The 20,199-nt window shown below is 44.9% G+C and overlaps 1 protein-coding gene across 3 annotated transcripts in view; it reads right to left on the reverse strand.

Annotated features, from left to right (window-relative positions):
* The window catches only part of MAMLD1 (mastermind like domain containing 1), a 113,439-nt gene that overhangs the window by 30,734 nt on the left and 62,506 nt on the right, over positions 1-20,199 (reverse strand). For all 3 annotated transcript variants that reach the window (XM_020801007.3, XM_072981294.2, XM_020801006.3), the window contains exon 2: positions 14,241-15,923. In XM_020801007.3, coding sequence (XP_020656666.3) covers positions 14,241-15,923 — 1,683 coding nt within the window. The remainder of the gene's footprint in view (positions 1-14,240; positions 15,924-20,199) is intronic.

Here is a 20,199-nt window from a genome sequence, read left to right on the forward strand (position 1 = left end):
CCTCCAACGCCCTCCCCCCTTCCTGTTCCATTAGATCCGCTGTGGGTCTCTTCTTAATTGATGGCAATTAAAAACAATTTAAAAAACATTTAAAACATATATAAAATAAAGCATTTCTAAAGCCCCTTCTCTCCCCCCCACCAAGTCATGTGGCTCATGTTGAGAGGGGATGAGGCAGCCTGGAGCAGCAGGACCTGGTCCTGCAGACACAGAGGGGGCCGAGCAGCTCTTCTGGAAAAGAGGGCTGGCGTCCAGCAGGGGCCCAACCACAGTCCACTGCCTCTCACCCAGTGGCTGTGGCCGGCCGATGGTCCCTGGCTTCCTCCTCACGCAGGCACGCTGGTCTGGTCAGGTCCCAAAAGCAGCTCTGGCTAAGAGCTCTCTCTCTCCCTCGGCCAGGTGGCTGGTGTTCAAAGGGGATGAGGCAGCCGGAGCAGCAGGACCTGGTCCTGCAGACACAGAGGGGGCCGAGCAGCTCTTCTGGAAAAGAGGGCTGGCGTCCAGCAGGTGCCCAACCACAGTCCACTGCCTCTCACCCAGTGGCTGTGGCCGGCCGATGGTCCCTGGCTTCCTCCTCACGCAGGCACGCTGGTCTGGTCAGGTCCCAAAAGCAGCTCTGGCTAAGAGCTCTCTCTCTCCCTCGGCCAGGTGGCTGGTGTTCAAAGGGGATGAGGCAGCCGGAGCAGCAGGACCTGGTCCTGCAGACACAGAGGGGGCCGAGCAGCTCTTCTGGAAAAGAGGGCTGGCATCCAGCAGGGGCCCAACCACAGTCCACTGCCTCTCACCCAGTGGCTGTGGCCGGCCGATGGTCCCTGGCTTCCTCCTCACGCAGGCACGCTGGTCTGGTCAGGTCCCAAAAGCAGCTCTGGCTAAGAGCTCTCTCTCTCCCTCGGCCAGGTGGCTGGTGTTCAAAGGGGATGAGGCAGCCGGAGCAGCAGGACCTGGTCCTGCAGACACAGAGGGGGCCGAGCAGCTCTTCTGGAAAAGAGGGCTGGCGTCCAGCAGGTGCCCAACCACAGTCCACTGCCTCTCACCCAGTGGCTGTGGCCGGCCGATGGTCCCTGGCTTCCTCCTCACGCAGGCACGCTGGTCTGGTCAGGTCCCAAAAGCAGCTCTGGCTAAGAGCTCTCTCTCTCCCTCGGCCAGGTGGCTGGTGTTCAAAGGGGATGAGGCAGCCGGAGCAGCAGGACCTGGTCCTGCAGACACAGAGGGGGCCGAGCAGCTCTTCTGGAAAAGAGGGCTGGCGTCCAGCAGGGGCCCAACCACAGTCCACTGCCTCTCACCCAGTGGCTGTGGCCGGCCGATGGTCCCTGGCTTCCTCCTCACGCAGGCACGCTGGTCTGGTCAGGTCCCAAAAGCAGCTCTGGCTAAGAGCTCTCTCTCTCCCTCGGCCAGGTGGCTGGTGTTCAAAGGGGATGAGGCAGCCGGAGCAGCAGGACCTGGTCCTGCAGACACAGAGGGGGCCGAGCAGCTCTTCTGGAAAAGAGGGCTGGCGTCCAGCAGGGGCCCAACCACAGTCCACTGCCTCTCACCCAGTGGCTGTGGCCGGCCGATGGTCCCTGGCTTCCTCCTCACGCAGGCACGCTGGTCTGGTCAGGTCCCAAAAGCAGCTCTGGCTAAGAGCTCTCTCTCTCCCTCGGCCAGGTGGCTGGTGTTCAAAGGGGATGAGGCAGCCGGAGCAGCAGGACCTGGTCCTGCAGACACAGAGGGGGCCGAGCAGCTCTTCTGGAAAAGAGGGCTGGCGTCCAGCAGGGGCCCAACCACAGTCCACTGCCTCTCACCCAGTGGCTGTGGCCGGCCGATGGTCCCTGGCTTCCTCCTCACGCAGGCACGCTGGTCTCGCAGGCACGCTGATCGAATCCACACGATGGAGTGAGCTCCCATTGCTTTGTCCCAGCTCCTCGCCAACCTAGCAGTTCTAAAGCATGTAAATGGGAGTAGATAAATAGGTACTACCTCGGTGGGAAGGTAAAACGGCGTTCCCTAGTCATGCAGGCCACGTGGAAATGGAAAATGTCTTCGGACAAGCGCTGGCTCTACGGCTTGAAAATGGGATGAGTCGGACACAACTGGACTAAAAATGTCAAGGGGAACCTTTATCTTTACTTTACCTAATCACTATCAAATAAGTTGGATCCTGCCAGGATAGCGGCAAACTCCAAGTATGGTATTTACATATTTACTGGTATTTCATTACTGTGTTCATAACTTAGGAAAGTTTTACAGGCATTAGAAATTGCCATAGTATTGTTGGAAGTTAATACAAACAAAAATAACACTTCTATTAGTTGTTGAAAACAGTAATACTAATTTATGTATAGTATATATATTCCTGTTGCTGTAACTGCAAAATATGAAGACAATGGGTGGTGGGAATAGGAAGTTAAGAGAAACACTGTGTCCAAAATTACATGAATAAAATATTGCTGCTGGCTGTAACCAGAGATCATAAGAGGCTCAATCAGTCACAAGTCGGGTCGGTAGGAGGCAGCAAATCACACTTGTGGGAGGATACAGGAATTGAGGGAGAGTGCATTGCTTGACAAAGGGTATGAAAACCAGCCAGTAAACAATTTGCTTACTGTATATGGAACATGGGGCCAAAAGTTTATGCTGCCAATGTGATCGAAAAAGCACTGTAAAGCACTATACTGAAAAGCAGTGGTTTCGAAAACTTGCACTGAACCCCATCAAGCCATGAAAAAGTTCAGAACATCTGCTATGGCTGGTCGTGGGTTTAGAGGAGGCCCTGCCAATCTTGCCGAAGTTCGGTTGTCATACGAGAAGTGAGGGGGTACCTTAGGACCTGCCCAACTCTCCCCTCCTGTTAGGAAAGAGGAGCAGGGTGGTTTTTTATTTTTATTTTTTAATTTTAACAGCAGAGGCATCTCTGCCCTCTAAAAGGCTTTGGCTTTTTAATTATTATTATTTATTTCTCTTTTAGATGTGCTCAGATTTTCCTCCTTCACAGTTGCTGCCCCATGCAGAAAGTTGAGCTCAAACTTTGCAGGTTTCCTTTGGGGAAAATGGAACGTGGACCCTGGCGACCGACCGACCGAGGGCACAAACAGGGAGAGGGTTTTAAAGGAAGGGAAATGGGGAGGGAGACAAGCTGAGCAAGAGGGGAGGGGAGGGAGAGGGGGGGTCAAAGCTAACAGCTGCAAGCCAATTAAGCCCAACTCTGCCTCACTGTCCAGAGCAGTCAATCTAATTCAGCCTGGTGCCTCTCTTCCTTTAGCCGTCTGGTGCCTGACTGGGATTTCAGGAAAGGGGTTGTCTGACGGCCCACGTTGTCTCCCAAGGCGGCGGCGCTCTTTCCCAGCTATGGTTTTCAGGGGGGGGGGGAGGAAGGCATGCACAAACCCTCGGGCATCTGCACATGCACGGACACACAACTTTCCTGATTGTACTGGTCTTTTGGGGGGAAGAGCTCAGCTGGATGGAGAAGGATTTCAAATCCACATGCCTTTCCTATCCAGTGAGAAAAGGGGGAGAGGGAAGAGGATCCAAACAGAAGGGCATGCCCCCCCTGCAGCCCCTCCACCTCGCTGGAACAATTCGCTTGGGATCTCCCCCCCCCCACTCCCAGCAGCGGTACTATGTTTCCCGGACAGGACCAGCTCAGAGAAGGCCAAGGTATCTTTGGGGCTGCGGCTGCCCCACCTCCTTCTCATCTAGTGTCAGTAGGTAAAAATATAAGATACGGCTTCAACAGCCTAATGGTGTTGGTCGGATTGGATTCTGCGAGTGGATGTTTTCTCTTTTTAAACAATGTTATAGATCAGTTTCATGGGTGGTCCACAACATTTTGCTGCCTGAGGTGGAGTGGTACTCCTTTTCCCCATGAAGGCACCCACAGAACTTAAAGCCAAGCAAATTATTTTGGTATAGGAGACAGGAAAACTGACAAGCACACTCCTTCCCACTAAAAATACAACAATACAAAGGTATACGGACATATGCTGCCTTTTCATGACACCCAAAATCAGCTCCTTAAGGCAGCTATCAAATTCTGGCTAATAGTAGGGCCAATCCTGCTTTACTTGACCTTGCAAAGAATAAGAAACATCAGATAATTATGTAAAAAAATGAATAATTTTGGGGGGTGTAAGGTGAGGGGCTATAAAGCAGCATAGCTCTCAGCAAGTAAAGAAAAGAAGGAAGTTGGTAAGAGAAAAAATATGGGTGAAGACAGTGCAGCTAAGCATGTGCAAAGTCCATTCCCACCATCACAGACTGAACAAAGCCAGCCTGGGACGCATTAAGAGTATAGCTCAGTGGCTGCACAAATACATGGTTACAGTTGTCATCATCATAATTACCATCATAGAACTGCAGAGTTGGAAGGGACCTATAGATCACTGAATCCAGCCGCTGTTAAGGAGGTAGAATGAGTAACTGAACTCTCAAACTTTGTCTCTGCAGTCAAGAGACCTAGATCACTGAGCCATCTGATCCAACAGTTCTTCAAGTTAAAATTTTTAAAATCTCTGTCTCTGCCAGAGAGTCTGAGACCCTTTGCCAGCTGGATTACATAGCAAGGGGCTGGATCAATAGTTCCCCATCTTAGCTCCCCAAGTGTTGTTGGACTGACTACAGTTCCCAGAAGCTCTGACTGTTAACCATGCTGGCGGGGGCTTCTAGGACTTAAAAGTCCAACAATAGCCAAGGGCCCAAGCTGAAGATCCACAGGGCTAGACGGATCATCAGGCTGACTTAGGAGAAGGCATTTCATGTTTTCGCATGCTGGGATTTGAACAGTAGGCTTCCAGTCAGAGGATGTGGCTTCCAGCCAGAACTCAGCCTCAGATCCTGTTTTTATTTTTAACTATTTAAGCCCAGTGATATGCAGAAGCAGCATAGGGAGAAACCCTTTGCTCTTTCGTTTCTAGAATGTATACATTGATAGAATATATCCCTGTCACCACAGTCCTTAAAACCAGTGAAACCTAAAATACATTTGGGGCTCCGAGATGTTTCCTGGACCGAGTAGGGCATCCTAAACCTGCAAAGATCTATCGTCATTGGTGCACCAACTCTGGAGCGGATCAGGCTCTGAATCTCAGGGTACAACAAACACTGAAACCAACTAAATTCTTTCCTCAGCCATTCTGTTCTAGACAAACAAACAAAAAAACATTCTCGGGGGCCCACAAGTGATTTTGAGGACTCCTTTTCTTGTTAAAAAAGTCGAAGTGGCTTTTCCTCCATAACAGGACCACGCTTCTCTTACAAGAAGATTTTCCCACTGCAAATACTTATATATTTTATTTGTGTATTAAAACAGCTACAGGCTTTCTCTCACCAAATAGGTATCAATATGGTTAACAAGTACAGCCAAATAAACAAGGCCAGCCACAAAGTACAAATTGTGATATTTTAAAGCTGATAAAGCATGATAATATATAAAGTAATTCATGTTTTTATATTTCTGCTACTGAGGCGCTATTTATGCTGCTTCTTGAGCAGCAAACAGTGGGATTTTTGAGAAGACATCATACCAGTGCCATATAATCTACATGTTGTGTTGTTTTTATAGTGGAGCTACAGATTGGAGAGAGAGGGGAAAAAAAACAGTGACATTGCAAGTCAGCCCAGTGGTACAGCTCTTTCTCCCAACCCTCCTGGCTAAGAACAGTACTGGCTGCAGAATGACTGCCAGTAAGCCAAAGAGGAAAAATACAGCAGGAACAGCTTAATTCCAGATCTAAATGAGCTCAGCAGGGAATCTAAACAGTCAAGTCAATTGCCCAGACTATGTACCTCTTCAGCCTCATTCTGCTTCTTTGATCAGAATCATTTCTGAGTTGCAGTGATTAATGGAGTAATAGAGGAAGTCACAGGACATCTCTTGGGGAAAAGATGGAGTGAGTGAGGGGTGTGTGTGTGTGTGTGTGTGTGTGTGTGTGTGTGTGTGTGTGTGTGAGAGAGAGAGAGAGAGAGAGAGAGAGAGAGAGAGAGAGATATTTTCTTTTAAAAAACCCATCTCTCAGCCATGGTATGCAATTATCCTGTTAACGCATTTTCATATTGAAAACGAGACACAAATATCTGTGGATTGAAAGAAACCTGAAGAAAGAATAGAATTAAGAACCATCCAGTGGCCAAACAAATTATTTCAAGCAGTGGCAGAGAGGAAAGTAACATCTTTCCATACCTTGTTAAGTCATTCTGAAACAAGATAATACACTTAAACAGGGCCACCTAGTTCCGTAGGAAGATGAAATATTTGTTCTAGGAAGAGAAATAAAAGCTGAACTGAGCAGGATAAGCTGACAGTCCTCATTCTGATGGAAACTTTACCTTTTAAATAGTTATTAGTATTTAGAATAATTACTTGGGGATATCCTAAACTAGAGCATATTCTTAATACAGATTCAGAAATGCTGTTAATTGAGTGTTTTGCTGGTCCTCCTGTTAGTAGGCAAACTGTGAATAATCTCTCTGTTTCCAGAGTTGCAGATGTGCGAGGGAACCAAATGAAGTTAGTTTTGTCTTCCCTCCCCATTCAGAGAAACAATGCCAGTTCCTGCTCACAGACACTTCTTTGTTTTCCCCACCCACACGCTGAAATTTCTCCAAAATGCCCAGACAAAAAAAGGGGGGGGGGGAATGGGGGAAGAGAGAGAGAGAGAGGGAGGGAAAGTTCACTTTACCAAGAAAATTATTTCAAGGTAGTGCTCTGGGGGAAAACGAAACATTTCAGTACTTTAAAAAAACAGCAGCAACAGAAAACTACAATAGCAACGTAAGGGAAACCAAACCAAACCAAAAACTTCTGTAACTCTCCTCCACCATCTTATTGAGGTGAGGAAGGCGGCTGGATTGTTAAGCACTTTCTCTTTTTTTTCTGGATTAAACAAACAAAAAAGTATTTATACTCCTAATAAATGATGAGTTGTTCTATGTTACAGCTTTCATCTTACGCTGATGCAACTTCTCTTTTCTTATCTATAGTTAAATGGTAAATCTAATACAGTACCGAAGTTATGGTTTAGAAATGCTACTTTCTGGAGCAGCAGTTCAGGAGTCCTCAGTGAGTCTGAGGATTCTGGGAGTTGTAATCTAAGAAAGTAACTTTTACAAACCATTCAGTTCTCTGCATAACCAGATACAAGACCTTCTTCTAATGACAGCTTACAAAACCATGTCTTGTGCTGATCATTTTTGGGGTATAAATGAACTGCTCTGACTTGTGGTTTATCAACAATGAGCAAAGGCCCTTGTACATCCATATTTTATTGCTCCTGTTTTGGTTTTAAACCACACTACATGAATGACTCGGGTTCCTCATGGGAACTGTATCAAGAGGAATACAAGTGGTTAGGAAAGGAGGGGTATTCAGTGACCATCCACATCCTTCAGATTCCTCTCAAGGAAACAGATCCTCTCCTCTTTCCAAAGCAGGAAGTTTGCTGTTGTTGTTTTGAAAGAATTTTTAAAAGTGTGTCTCATGGTCCAGGGACATCTGTGACTGGGTGGGTGGGGAGTAAAAGGATTAACAACCAAAATTCTTGAAGATTGGTCTCAATATCCATATTTTTATGGTTACTGTGCTTAGCTGAAGATTAACTTTTTTGTGCATTGAGTAACAAGTAATAGTAACAGTGGCTGTGGGTGGTCAAATCATAATGTTTTAGTGAAGGTTTCCCCTTTTGAAATGTGACAGAAAGGAAGAGGAATGAATACCACAAATATGTAAATGCTGTGAAATACTCTGTCTTGCAGAAGCAGACAAAGAAATGACCATTCAATGTGCTGTTTTCACATCTTTGTGGACAGGTCAAACTCTAGGATCAGACTTCCTGCTTCCCTATCACTCCAGTTCATCACCAACATCTTTTATTTGTCGACTCAAAGGGCTCTTAATTAGCTGAAGAGCTTTCTGCTTTCGCTTCAAAAGCTTCCACACACCCTTCCAAGGCTAATCTTTAGCAATTGCGCCATGACTACCAGAAGGCTTTGAAATTTAATATGGGCTCTCCCTCCTCCACTGTGGTGGCAAATTAAAAAAAAAAGAAAGAAAAGAACATGTTTTGACAAAGAAAAATCCCAGAAAAACAAAAAACTCAACTATGCTCAGATCCACAGAATGAGCCACAGAGGGCCAACACACATCCTAGAATTGGAAGTGGGCTACAAATTTGGATGCACTCTTCAGTCATTTTGAAGTCTCCCATTGCCTCACTGCCATAATACCAAGGTATTATCCACAGCTTACTAAACTAACTTTAAAAAACAAACAAACCAAAAACCCAATTAGTTTTATGCTTAAGCACTTTTTCAGAATCTGCATCCAAGGCAGATTGATGGACCTTTCCTCAGCCTTCCTCAATCACTCAACTGACTGGAAAACAATTTGTGAGATATTCTGGAAGTCTAGATGCATTGTATTATAACCAAAAGCTTTTAGAGCTATGTTTTCAAATGTGTAACATATTCTCAAGAAACCTTATATGGAGTTGTCTGGTGAATAGCAGATTTCTGAGTTGGCTTTATTCTGTGGACTATCCACAATCCCACCCCCAGAAGCTATAGTTCTTTAGAATTCATTTCACTCAAATGATTGCCATTATACAGTACACAACCTCCAGGGCTCAGCTTTCTACTATCAAGAAAGGCAAACCCTCAGTAACCAAATCAATAGCTGTCAATGGGTAACAATAAAGGCATTGAGCCTCAGATGAGAAAAGATTAGGCATTATCAGATCGACCAATTGTCTGGGCAATCTGGGATTTCATGACCTCTGTGGGCTGGACTACAGAGATCTAAGATAAGGGTATTAGGAATAAAAGCCACATATAGCTGGAAGAAGGTTACTCTTTGGTGTAAGCTCACATCTTTAAAATGTGCTTTAAAAAACACAAAAAGTGCACACTCTATCCATCTCTAAGAGATGCTCCTTTCTTTTTGATCCTGGATCAGCCAACCAATAATCTGTTTTCATGTTTATTGTTCTTTCCCCTTACTGGCTCACAGTAGGAACAGCCAGCTACCACCATCCCTAATCCTGCCACCACAGAAAAGGTAATCTAGCCAGGAGGACCCATATGAGTCTTTTGTTGCACAAGAGACACCAGAAGTCTTGTAGCACCTTTAAGATAACTAGTTTTTATTTTATATATATGCTTTCTTGTGTCCAAATACATTTCTTCACCATAGGTCCCTTCCAGGAAGCTCAACAGGTCTAAGATTATGTTAAAGATGATTCACATTTTATGCTGAGCTGGAGTGGAGTGAGGCCAGAGAAATGAAAATATGAGAAAGTCAGTTTGACCCACATTTGCTAAACACATGGGCAAAACAGAAAAATAGAACCTTTGAACACACAAACAGAATGTCCCAGAATGCTGTTTAAAGGTGAACAGGAAACTTTGACAGAGTTGGGAAAGTTACTCTATGGAGTCCAACTCCCAGAATCCCTTAGACAACATATAAAGGACAGCATTTCCAAGCTTTGCACTTATGCCATTGTTACTCTTAAATATGCAGAAAAGGCATCCTTCCTCATTGTCACCCTAACAAACTCTCTCTTCTGATTCTTCCTCTCCCACCAGAGATGAGACAGCAGAGCGCTGATTCTAGTTAATTATTTTATTAGTGGGTCTAAGAATTGCTATTTAGGGACCGGGTGGCATGCCTGGCCCCAGACAGGGAGAAGCAGCTCCCGCCAGAGGACTCTCATCAGCCTGACATTACCAGCCATCGCTGAGGGGTGTCGGGTGGTCAGTACTTAAAACTCAGCCCCAGCTCCTATCTTTGGACAGCAGAAGGTGAGTGGCTACAACTCAGCCTCAAGCACAGACGCTAGGCAGTGGGGAATGAAACTAAGCCCCCTGTAGACCTGTGGGTCAGTGGCTCGATAGGACCATGCCACAATAAAAAAATTGCCTCTGGTCAAGGAAGTTATTTATATATTACTGTACTTTGATTTATATACCCTCCCATTAGTGCCAAAGCACTATTCTGGGTGGTTTGCAGACAGTCAAAATAGAACTACAGCAAAACAAAATACAGTATCAAAATACCATACCAATAATAAAACAATCTCTAAAAACTAGAAAACCAATTGTGCAGTAAATTCTCAGCCTGAAATGGAAACAGGAGGCAGGATGTCCAGTCAGGCTCGACGTGAAAGGCCACCCTAAAGAGTATTTTTTTAGCTGCCTCCTGAATGAATACAGAGAGGGAGACAGGTGCATAACATTGGCACCACCCCTAGTAGAGGATTTCTGGTCCTCTCTTGGGGTGGCTACACAGAGGAGCCTAGCTTGGGAGGATCTGGTGGGTTGGGCAGATGACATGGGTAATTTGGTCCCATACTGTGGAGGACTTTATATGTAAGTGTTAAAACCTTGAACTTGATCTAGGACGCAACGGGTAACCAATGAAGGCTACCCAGAACTGACATGATGGTTGCTATGTTCTGGTCCGACTCTAGTCTCCGGATCAGGCCCAAAGGCAGACCCACGGAGACAGCTTTGCAGTAGTCGGTCTGGGAGATGACCAATGCCTGCACCAATGCCCTGAGGGAGCCTTCATATAGGCAGCGGTAGAGCTGGGCGATAAGGCTCAACTGATTAAAAGCTTATCTGGACACAGCTGCAAACGGGAAGTCCCAAGAAAGAGCCGGGTCCAGAAGAAAGCCCAGATTGTAAAATTTAATTCTAAATGGGAGGGCAGCACCACACAGTCTAGGGATGACCCCACAACCTATCAGAGCCCCCGCCCCAGGAAGAGAATCTCTGTCTTGTCTGGGTTCAGCTTGAGCCTGTTAGCCCTGGTCCATTCCAGTACCAAAGCTAGGCATTGCTCAAGCATCTGGATGGCCTTCACTGAAGAGGTGATAAAGGAGAGATAGGACTTATGTGTCATCAGCATACTGATGACACCTTAGTCCAAATCTCCTGATGACCTCTCCCAATGGCTTATCATAGATGTTAAACAGCATCGAGATATTGATGACCCCGGGGCACCCCGCAGGAAGGCCCTGCCCCCAGCCAGCCTATCCCTTTATACACTTTGAAAACATCTGAAAAGGATTCCCACAGCAAGGTGTGGCAATTCTGCAGCAGCCCACTGTCCGCATATAGGTGTCACCAAGGCCTTTTGGGTAGCTCATGGGACTGCTCTCCCAGACCCTCCTTCCAACACAGGAAAAATGTGGAAAACAATAGAGGGAAAAAAAGGAAATGAAGAGGGAGAGTGGATCTTTTGTCTTCAAAGCCCTCCGGTGGACATGAGTCTTCCCTCTTTCTGAACCTTGTTTTGCCCACATATACCGTTTTTGGCAAACCAAAGGAGTGATAGTGCTTGAGTATATTGTGCATAGTTTCCAATTCTTGATGTAATTCATATTTCAGAAAGGAATACATGTATTCTGTCATGGTAAGAGTTACTGAAAAGCAGAACTGTACTGCTCATGCATCTTTTGTTTATCAACACATTCCCAATTCTACCCTTCCTGCCCCAGTGATGAGGACTGTGTAGTCAGTCACTCATTTCTTACTGCTTCCCTGTTTTTTGAACGAGTAGCAAAATCACGTTGCACAGGTGGGCCATACAGTGTAGAGGAATAAAGAGTTCAGAAATTGAATAAACACATCTAAAAAGAGGAATCAATACAGTAATTCTGTTTCACTTCATGAGTTTTGAAGTTGTCAGTAAAGACGACCTGAGCTATGGAGCCATATTAATCTAAAATCTAAAGAAACTTCCATCCTGCTTTCAAATGGCGAGTTAATTGAAGACTCTCAAACTGAAATGCCTTCTTAAAAATAATAATAATTAAGATAACCTCTTCTCAGGGATCAAACAAGAATAACAAAACTGTCCTTGTTTCAAGAACAAGCCTTTCAGCCTTACTGCTGGGATCAAGACTCTCATACAGATTACCATTTTATCTGTTTGAAAAACCGCTTGAACACAGATCATTCTTCTTGAACTTTAATTTACAAACCCCAAATCAACATGTGATTAATTAGTTGATTATTCCATGCACTCAATCAGCTCAGGCTCCTTTTCTTTACTCATGAGCAACAGAACTCCTACATTATGAAAGAAAACCTGATGAGCAATTCTAGAATTGTGATAATCCATTTATGTCTCAGATGGGCTGTTTGCACTCAGAATCCACGTTCTGTGATAAAAGCCATTAAGCTCTTAAAAAGAAATGCCCTGATCCTCTACTCACTTGTTATTCAGTGACAACTTAACAAGCTATATAAAATCCAGAGCAGAACTGTCATTTAGAACATAATTAATGTTGTAAGTCTTCGCTAGTAAAAGCAGCCAGGCATCATGAGCTAACCTAACTGAATTGAAAATGTGAAATTCTCTGCTCATATTTATGGTCACAATAGACTTGGATTCTTACAGCTCATTAGTGCAGAAGATCTTTGGACCCCCGGCTTGATTGTTTCAGGTACAAACAGGAAAGAGTCTAAAGAAAACAAAGGCCCACCATACCAAAGGGCTCCTTATTTCTGAAACTGCATTTGCAGGCATGAATACACTCAGCTACCGAGTCCATGTTTTTTCTTCTGTACGACGAAAGGCCCTCCTTTGTTCTAAAGGTCAGTCCAGGCACTGTACACAAATTATACAGCTAAGCCCTAGTGCCCCCTGGCACTGTACCTTCCTCCCCTACAGACTGAGGCCAGTCATCATCACCCATGTTGAAGATGAGGGAATCATTGAGCACATGAACCTGGGTCACAGAAGCACTGGTGAGCATGCTTGAGAAACTCTCCATGTTGGAGCATCCTTTGTGTGCCTGAGAGATGCAGAAGAGGATGCACTTGAAGCATGTTTGAACAGATCAAGTACTATCTCTCTAGTTATACAGGAACACAATAAGCCGCCTTATGCTGAGTCACATCATTGGCCCATCTAGCCTAGTGCTGTTCACTGTGACAAGCAGTGCTTCTCCAGGGTTTCAGGAAGGAGTTTGTCCTAGCTCTACTTGGAGATCTCCACCTGGAGGCCTCCCATGCAAGAACTGCCCAAGGCCCACCCTGCTTTGCTTCTAAAGTCAGATGACATCAGTGCGCTCAGAGTGGTAGTGTAGTGTGAGTAGTTAAGATAAACTCAGACATGTGCAATGACAGAGCTTTGTCAGCTGGATGAACTTGTCTGGCTGGCCCAGCTGTGCCTCTCTGTTGGGAAACAGGTTCTACCGTTGTGCTAGCGTTAACTGAATCTGGAAATGTATAAAACCTTATATTTCATATAGACAGGTTTGTTCCCAAAACAAGCGGAAGCCATTCTCTCTCAGACACAGATCCGCCATCAAAGCAGATGCCTGGCTGCTCATTAGGAAGCACTTCTTCCTAATGAACTGCTCACTGGAGAGCTCCTTGTACAAGGGTCTCAGAAGCCAGCCTGCCCATGGCAATTCTTTGTTTTTGTTACTCTGCATGTAATCGAATCCCCAAAAGAAAGAAAAATAAGGCTTTTATCAAAAGCAGGTCATTCTGGAAGAATGGTTGCAACAAATATTTCAAGGCCGTTCAAAACATTTTTATCTGCAGAGCCTACCTGGTTTCATACTTTGCAGGTGAAGTGATGTGAAATATCCCTGTAAGAAAAAAAACTTGATGCTAGGATACCTCACACACTCCTTTCTAGATTAACCTGAGATCCATCCTCTTGCTAAGAGAGCCAGTAGCAGTTGGAGCACAAGGCAGAGGCTTTTCTGTAGCAGCCCCTATGTGTAGAACCTCCTTCCTACAGAAGCGGAATCATTCAATGCTCAGCTTAATTCCACACACACACACACACACACACACACACACACACACACACACACACACACACACACACACACACACACACACACACACACACACACACACACACACACACACACACACACTCTTTTTAAGGACCCTGGGTGCTTAGGAACAATCCTACAGCTGCCCTTTTTGCTCGATAGTGTTTCCAGCTTCATTCATTTTTATAACCTACTCCACAACACTAGTCCCGTTCTAAGCACTCTGAATGGGTGGGAGCAATGCCCCATAACTAGTTGTACAGATGAATGTGAGGTTTGTTCTCCTGTTGTACCAGGTGGAAAATCTTATGGCCCAAACAATGCCACATACAAAATGTAGTTAAGGACAGGGGGACATCATTAAAGCACAAAAAGCTACTTATGCAGCTGCATCATCATCATCATCATCATCATCATCATCATCATCATCATCATCATCATCATCATCATAACAGACAAACTTACCTGTCGAGTGGATGAAGGCAAGGGAGAGGGTTGCACGTGCCGCTGCATCCGAGAGGGCTGCATCAACTGTTGCAGTTGCTGCTGGATGAACTGCCTGTTGTTAACCTGCTGGGACTGCTGTGAAGTGGCAGCTTGTTGTTGTTGTTGTTGCTGTTGCTGCTGCTGCTGCTGCTGGAGATAGTGAATGAGTGACTGCTGCCCAGAACTTGAAGTCATCGGTGAGATCTTCTGAGGAGTGGTAGGCTCAGAACTGAAATGGGACAACGGCTTGGTGTTATTGAAGGAAAACTGGTCTTGGCCGATGGGACCTTCACTCACCAAAGCTGGTTGCATGCCATTGGAGGACTGCTGCATAATCATATTCATGTTTTTGGACTGGGTTCCCGATATTGATTTGAAAAGGGAGCTCTGCATGCTTGTTGGGTTGCTGGTGGACGTGATGTTTGGGATTAAAGTACTTTGAGGGCTAAAGGACTGTTGATGTAGAGCAGGGCTCGAAAGCTTCTCTGGTCGGTAGGGCGGCGAAGGTCCCGTATTTGGAGACAGCAGGTTGTTTTGTGGGCTTTTGGTCGGAATGCTGGCTGCAGATATGTTGGGAAGGATGGGATTCGGAGGGCTGAAAGGTTGTTGGTTGAGAACTGGACTGGAAAGTTTCTCAGGGCCAAAAGGTGGAGATGGACCACCAGACGGATTACTACTGGACGTTATGCTTGAGAGCAAGGAGTTCTGAGGACTCTGAATGCTGCTACTCGACAAGCCATTAGAGCCCATTCCAGACACCATGGCATTCTGAGGACTGAATGGCTGATGGTGAGGTGATGATCCTTGTCGGTAAGGTGGGGAGAGGCCTTGTGACGTTATAGTAGGCCAGCTGGGAGCTTGGTGCTTGGTGGTTGGGACTTGCTTGCTTGCTGCCAAGTGTTTTAGCTGCTGTGCATGCCAATTGGGGCTAGTCATATTTGGCAAAGGTACTGGGAGCATAGGCTGTGTTTGGCTCTTGCTTGCTCCAGTTGAAGAAATGGGTGAAGCAACAGCTTTATTTTGGGACGGAACAGGATAGTTTGCCCCAGCTGATGAAGGTCTCATTTGAGGTGACCCACCACTGGTAGGGTTGCATCCCGGAGAAAAGTCTTTGTTGGGCAAATGGTTCTCTAAATGTGGAGTCTGTGGAGAGGGCTTTGGAGGGCTGTTGATGGTTGATTGTGAGTGGCCAAGACTCCCAAGAGACTCCTCAGTTTTGCTTCCCAAGATTTTTTCAAGATCCAACTCACTGGGAGGAGGATCTGGCATTTTTGTCAGTTCTTCTAACAAATCTTGCAGCTCTTGGTCCATAGAATGCATGTTGCTCCCTTTCTCATCGTAGTGGCCACCCATGGGTCCTTTCTGTCCTACTTCAGTGTTAGATGGCACTGAAAATGGGGACCCTATTCCACTGCCATTCATGTGATTATTTTCGAGCAGCATTCCATGCCCTGTCACTCCCATTGACGATGCACCATGATTGGTGGAGAACGGAGAGTGCTGTATATCTGAACATGAAACAGGATTGGTCCCTTGTCCCATAGAGAGTGTGACATCATCAAGACAGAGTCTCTTATTGTCACTTGGAAAGATGGCATCATGCAGGGTGTTGGAGGCTGGGGAACTGTCATCTTCCACCTTTCTCTTAATGGATCCCTGTAACTGCAAGACAAAAATGGTTTAAACTTATAAAACAATATAAGCAAAACTGGGAGAGATAAGAGTTAGGTTCACCTAGAGTATCACAGGGTGAAGCAATGCCTAATTTCAACTTTTTCTCATATTCCTCAACAATACTTCAACCTCCCTCTGTGAAGCCCATGTCTAAATCCATCCCTCTTCTTCAACCTTGCCACAAAGTCAAAACATGCCTTTGCTCACATTTATTCTATATTTACCTGAGGTTTTCCCATCCATTCTTTCTCATAATCAAAGTGTTAGCGACTGTAAGCTACCAGACACAGAAACCTCTCTTTACTGAATGTGCTATAAAGCTCTGCATAGACTCACATTTGCAAGGGCGGGTTGGGGGGGGCAATTATCTGACCATCACCTTTCTTGGGAACAAAGTTTGTTTGATATTTAAAAAAAACAACAAACAACCCAGCTTGGTACTGTTTCATTTACGGCAGCATGCTGTCTGCTGCTAGCAAACAAACCAGCGTCTATTCTACAACGTTTAATTTTTCATTCAGACAATAGAAGGTTTGAATGGAATTGTGGACTAAAAGTTGGCAAAGCATAGCGAACGAGGGGTATTAAGTTCATACTGAGACAGCTCAACAATTTTACATTCCTTACAGGCAGAACATTTGAAATAATCTGCATACTTTCTAAACCAAGCAAAACAAAACAGTTTCAGCTATCTAAACAGACTATAATCTTTCAAGCTACCTAACCACAGATGTTTCTGACTGCACAAAAACAGCAACTGACAGCTGAAATCTTAATTTGTGCCAGCACTTTGTAATCCATGTCACTCAACCTGTTGTTCCTTTCTGTGGGTTGTAAAATGCTTTAAAACACCCCTTTAAGAAGTGTTAGCGCACAATAAAACGGAATGATCTTCAGAAACAGTAATTTAGGAAACCAGAAATTATAGCAAGAGAAAACGTTACATTTTCTACACTCTCTCATGACTATAAAAAACAATGGGCAACGCAACTGCGACCGGCGGCCCTCCATTTTAATAACCATGACCTCAGTGGCAACAGTATCAAATCTGTCATTAATGCTTCTGCTTTGAGTTAAAGGCATTAAGAAATTATGTCTTAATTTATCAAGAAAGAGACAGTGCCCTTGGACAGGATCTAAACACCAGCCATCATTTTACCAAGGTACTGCATTCACAATATTTTGCTGGTTATTTGGGAACTGTCACTAAGGGGATGACTTTCATTATTATAGTTCAAATAACAATTCAGAGTGTTCGACTGTTTTCATCGTATCTCTTCTAACAAACTTGAGCACTAAAATTGATTAACATAATTACCCAGAACACACAAACCAACCAACCAAACAAACCAGTGCAGTATCTGATATTAAGCTAACTTTACTCCACAAACTTTAGTAATCTCAAACACAATCATTTGTTATGGATACAGAGAGTTGCACATTTCACATGCACCCCCCCTTCACGGGATATACAGAGGCATTCCACCTTGCCACAGTATGCCTTGTAACTTACTGGTATGCCTCTCTAAGCCCTGGGAGTGCCCAAAATACCATGGATCGAGCTTGCTGACTCTGGACTGCCTTGCTTGCCCATTTTATTCTGCCATATACCAACTACACTACTGTGGTAGACTGTGAGCAAGCCAGCCCATCACTCTGGCCCAGGAGTCCACCAGTGGCTTGGACACAGACTCAGAAACAGAAAAACCAAAGGCACCAGCAAGGGAGACACCAGGCCAGAACGCCACTGAAGAACAGGACACCCCTGAGCTTGAGGCCCATGAGATAAGGCCAGCACTGGTTATTCCTACATCCAGCCCTGGGACAAGCACATCTTCCTTCAAGAGTGCCCCAATCTCAATGTCTAGCATGAACTCCTGGAGAGAAGGAAATCATATGAGGCTTCAAGGCAAAGGGCTATTCCTTTAAGGTTTCTGTGGGAAATGGTGGCACCTAGGAGGAATTTTGGCTGTAAGTATGGTATACAACCAAGATCTATTTTTATAGAATTGAGATATAAAAGGCTTCAGCTAAGTTCATGACCTTGTCAGGAAAAGGGGCTCGTCTGAGACTATCTTTGGAGTTGCACCTTTTCTACTTTCCTGCAGGATCTCACCACTAGCCTGACCAGGACATCTCTGTTCACAGTGTCTATTGTTCTGCAAATAGGAAGTAAAGTCTGGTAGCTCTCATGCTCTAAATCACAAATCTGACAAAGGAGACATAGTAAAATTCTCACCACCACTTAACTAGCATGCAGGATGACTCTCTCCTGTTTCCCTAGCAGCACTGTTCAGGGGCTGAAATTAGCTATTTTTTTTCCACCACGGGACAGTGGTTTGACTTAGGTATGTAATGATAGATAAGCTGCCATTTCCAAAAGGCGAGATGCACTTTTTTTGGCATTTCTCTCCAGTTCCTGATAACCTCTTGTCTAATTAATATCTCCTGCAGTGTACAAAGACATAATTGCCCAAAGTGCTAGTCCTGTTTCACAGATGGGACCTGCAATCAAGATGCCCTGCTTATCCAGCATAACATGGGCATTTTGTACAGATCTCCCACTTCCAAAAGCATTGCTCTGTTCCCCAACAGAGCTTTCAGGATCTGGCACCCACAGCTATTTGGATGTTCAAGAACAAAAGAGGAACCTATGTATCTCCAGATGCTGCTGAACTGCATCTCTGATAATCTTTCATCAGTGGTTACGTTGGCTAAGGCTGGTGAGAATAGCAGTCTAAGAAGATTTGGAAAGTTAGAGGGTGAATAAAAATTATTCCAATAGTAAAAGGACTTGTTCATGGTCGGACACCCCGGAGTGACCAGGTAGTGGTTCATTCCCCATACAGAGTGACCAGGAAAATTCACAAAAATCCAGATTTATTCCCAGTGACCCACAAGTGGTTTACCCGTCAGCACTGTTGATAGAGCAAAAAAGTAATGCATTCCTGCTTGGAAGTGTCAATGAAGATCATTCCCTATTACTGCAATGTGGAACTCTCAGCGTTCACTTTTGGTTCTCCCCAGGCCTATGGTCTGAAAGGCTTTCCACTGAAAAACTGGGGAGGGGAGTGAAGTCAGCTTGCAATTTCTCCACAGGCAAACTGCGGAAACTTGTCCCTCAAAGAATTCAACAACAACACAGTGTTACTGTTAGGCAAGACAAACCAGCGGCTTGCAAACTTCAGGTGCTAATGCATATTGGATTCTAATGCATATTCGCCTCTGAAGACATACTACGAGTAACACAGGTAAAGACATTGCTTTCCAGTCACAAGGCATCTTTTGACAGGGTGAACTTCCTCAGAGGTGGATATGAGTAAGAGAGAGAGAGGCAGCTGTCGTTTAAAAATAGCCATGACTACTTACGGCTCTGTCCAGGGCTTGCTTATAGCTTTCTTCATTTTGCCAGCGGACTGACGGTCAAATAAGAGCTGGGTCGAGACAGCCTTTCCCTGATCCTCTCCAGCTTTTTTAGCTCCAAACTTAGCATCTGATATCTTTGCCTAAGGATGTGTGGAAAACTCAAGGACCTCCTCTTTTTCGAGCCTTATCAGCCACTGTAATGTTGTGTTAATTTTATTTCTTTTTAATGTTTGTACGTCACTGAATTTGGTCAAACAAGAGATGGCAAGAATAAACATTGACATCCTGGGTGTCAGTGAACTAAAATGGACAGGAATGGGCAAATTCAGTTCAGACGATTATCATATCTACTATTGTGGGCAAGAATCCCATAGAAGAAATGGAGTAGCCCTGATAGTCAACAAAAGAGTGGGAAAAGCTGTACTGGGATACAATCTCAAAAATGATAGAATGATTTCAATACGAATCCAAGGCAGACCTTTCAACATCACAGTAATCCAAGTTTATGGACCAACCGCTGATGCTGAAGAGGCTGAAATTGACCAATTCTATGAAGACTTACAACACCTGATACCAAAGAAAGATGTTCTTGTCATTGTAGAGGATTGGAGTACTAAAGTAGGGAGTTAAGAGATAAAAGGAACAACAGGTAAGTTTGGCCTTGGAGTTCAAAACGAAGCAGAGCAAAGGCTAATACAGTTTTGTCAAGAGAACAAACTGGTCATCACAAACACTCTTTTCCAACAACACAAGAGGTGATTCTACAAATGGACGTCACCAGATGGGCAATAGCAAAATCAGATTGATTATACAGTATTCTCTGTAGTGCTATGCAGTCAGCAAAAACAAGACCTGGAGCTGATTGTGGCTCTGATCATCAGCTTCTTATAGCAAAATT

This window comes from Pogona vitticeps, chromosome 11, assembly GCF_051106095.1.
Source record: "Pogona vitticeps strain Pit_001003342236 chromosome 11, PviZW2.1, whole genome shotgun sequence".
NCBI classification, from domain to species: Eukaryota; Metazoa; Chordata; class Lepidosauria; order Squamata; family Agamidae; genus Pogona; species Pogona vitticeps.